The sequence below is a fragment of the Mastomys coucha genome, unplaced genomic scaffold (genome assembly GCF_008632895.1).
Source record: "Mastomys coucha isolate ucsf_1 unplaced genomic scaffold, UCSF_Mcou_1 pScaffold3, whole genome shotgun sequence".
Classification (NCBI taxonomy): domain Eukaryota; kingdom Metazoa; phylum Chordata; class Mammalia; order Rodentia; family Muridae; genus Mastomys; species Mastomys coucha.
The window spans coordinates 52,519,117-52,521,383 of NW_022196909.1; the positions used below are offsets into that span (position 1 = coordinate 52,519,117).

The 2,267-nt window shown below is 38.9% G+C and overlaps 1 protein-coding gene across 2 annotated transcripts in view; it reads left to right on the top strand.

Moving 5' to 3' along the window:
• The window catches only part of LOC116074855 (olfactory receptor 10C1-like), a 2,872-nt gene extending 1,575 nt beyond the window's left edge, over positions 1–1,297 (top strand). Inside the window, exons 2-3 of one of the 2 annotated variants that reach the window (XM_031347751.1) lie at positions 246–580; positions 1,013–1,297. In XM_031347751.1, the coding sequence (XP_031203611.1) occupies positions 249–580; positions 1,013–1,214 (534 nt within the window). In that variant the 5' untranslated portion in view covers positions 246–248 and the 3' untranslated portion in view covers positions 1,215–1,297. Of the gene's footprint in view, positions 1–245 lie in introns of both variants that reach the window. The other variant, XM_031347750.1, reaches the window with a different exon arrangement.
• The last annotated feature ends 970 nt before the right edge of the window (positions 1,298–2,267 follow it).

The following is a 2,267-nucleotide window of genomic DNA, read 5'->3' on the forward strand; positions in this document are numbered from 1 at the left end:
AAGTAACTCCAGGTCAAGTAACAGACTGAGTTTCAAAAAATAAGACTAACCAGGAAAGATAGTTGAAATTGGTATCTGAATGTTACAGGCACATGTATGTCCATATATTTTACACACACACACACACACAAACACACATACATGAGGGAGGGAGAGAGACTTGGGGAGTGGGAGAGAGACAGATAGACAAAGTGAATACTACATCTACAAGAACTATTGTAATGATTTTCTGTCCTTTCTTTCAGGAGATGAGTATCAACTGTTCTCTGTGGCAGGAGAACAGCTTGTCTGTGAAACGCTTTGTATTTGCCAAGTTCTCTGAAGTCTCTGGAGAATGCTTCCTCCTGTTCACCCTCATCCTCCTCATGTTCTTAGTATCATTGACAGGAAATGCACTCATAGCCCTTGCCATCTGCACCAGTCCAGCCCTACACACCCCCATGTACTTCTTTCTGGCCAACTTGTCTCTCCTGGAAATTGGCTACACTTGCTCTGTCATACCGAAGATGTTGCAGAGCCTTGTAAGTGAGGCCCGAGGAATCTCTCGGGAGGGATGTGCCACACAAATGTTTTTCTTCACATTTTTTGGTATAACTGAGTGCTGCCTACTGGCAGCTATGGCATTTGACCGCTGCATGGCCATATGCTCCCCACTCCACTATGCAACCCGAATGAGTCGTGGGGTATGTGCCCATTTGGCAATAGTTTCATGGGGAATGGGATGTATAGTAGGGTTAGGGCAGACCAATTTTATTTTCTCCTTGGACTTCTGTGGACCGTGTGAGATAGACCACTTCTTCTGTGACCTTCCACCCGTCCTGGCACTTGCCTGTGGAGATACATCCCAAAATGAAGCTGCAATCTTTGTGGCAGCAGTCCTCTGCATATCTAGCCCATTTGTGCTGATCATTTATTCCTATGTAAGAATTCTGGTTGCAGTGCTAGTGATGCCTTCACCTGAGGGGCGCCATAAAGCTCTCTCTACCTGTTCATCCCACCTACTTGTAGTCACACTCTTTTATGGCTCAGCATCTATTACTTACTTGAGGCCCAAGTCTAGCCACTTACCAGGAATGGACAAACTCTTAGCCCTCTTCTACACAGCAGTGACATCCATGCTGAACCCCATCATCTATAGCTTAAGGAACAAGGAAGTAAAGGCAGCACTGAGGAGAACTCTGGGGCTGAAGAAAGTTCTGGCAATAAATGGGTAACAGAACCATGAAGAGCTGCTAGCTAATAAGAATGAGCAAGGAGCCAGATTAAACAAATAAAAACTGGTACATTCTTCTCTCTGCCTTATGTTGTGTCCCTTTGTAATTTTGAAGGAATCTCTGTACTCAGCTCTATTTTCTTTTTTTTTTTTAAAGTTTATTGATTTTTTTGGATGTACATATTCACAAATGTAGTACATATTGATAGGGAATTTTTTGTCATATTTTTAAAATTTATAAAATATAACAATAAAAATGAGTATTATAAAAGTTGTTTGATATAAAACAACAATCAATTTAACAGTCTTATGTAGATGCTTGCCTATAGCAATAGTGAAAATACATTTTTCTCAATATAAATTTTAAATAACTCCAAACATATTAACTGTATACTTCAAAATAATACATCACCACTAGCATTTTCTTAAATGAACATAAATATATAAAGTCTTTTTGTTTGTTTTGTATTTAGTAGAGTTTAAAATCTTGGCTCTTACTGTGGTACAAGCCCAAAATAAGAACAATTTTTAGACATTGGGTTTCATTGTAATAAGGCTGTATTTCAATGACCCTCAAATCACAAAAGGATTTTACCTCCATCGTAGCTAAGCTAAGAGTTGATAGTTCTGCTGCACCAAGAAATGAATTGTAGGCTCAATTTTTGGATACAGATTTCCTGCTATGGTCAAAGCTATTTAACTTGAGTGAGTGACTTTATTCTCAGCCCACAGAGAACAGGTTACATTCATTTAAGAAATGGTGTGTGTATTAAGATAGTCTATCCATAAAGTCATTCACCAATGGTTTTAATGAACAATGGTTCAGCTTGGAAGGTGGCACAGACATTAGGTGAGGGTAAGAATTTGATTCATTAGCTGTGATAATTTGGAAAAGCATTCATCTCAGAGAAAGAGTAACTTATAAAGTCCTCTTCTTCAAACTTGATACAAGCGTTACAAATGTCAAGCAAAGCATTCAGTCTCACTTTGCTGTTCTCTTACAAGCCACTTCCCTAGTTAATTGTCTATGTTTCTTTGGGGTATATAAATACTT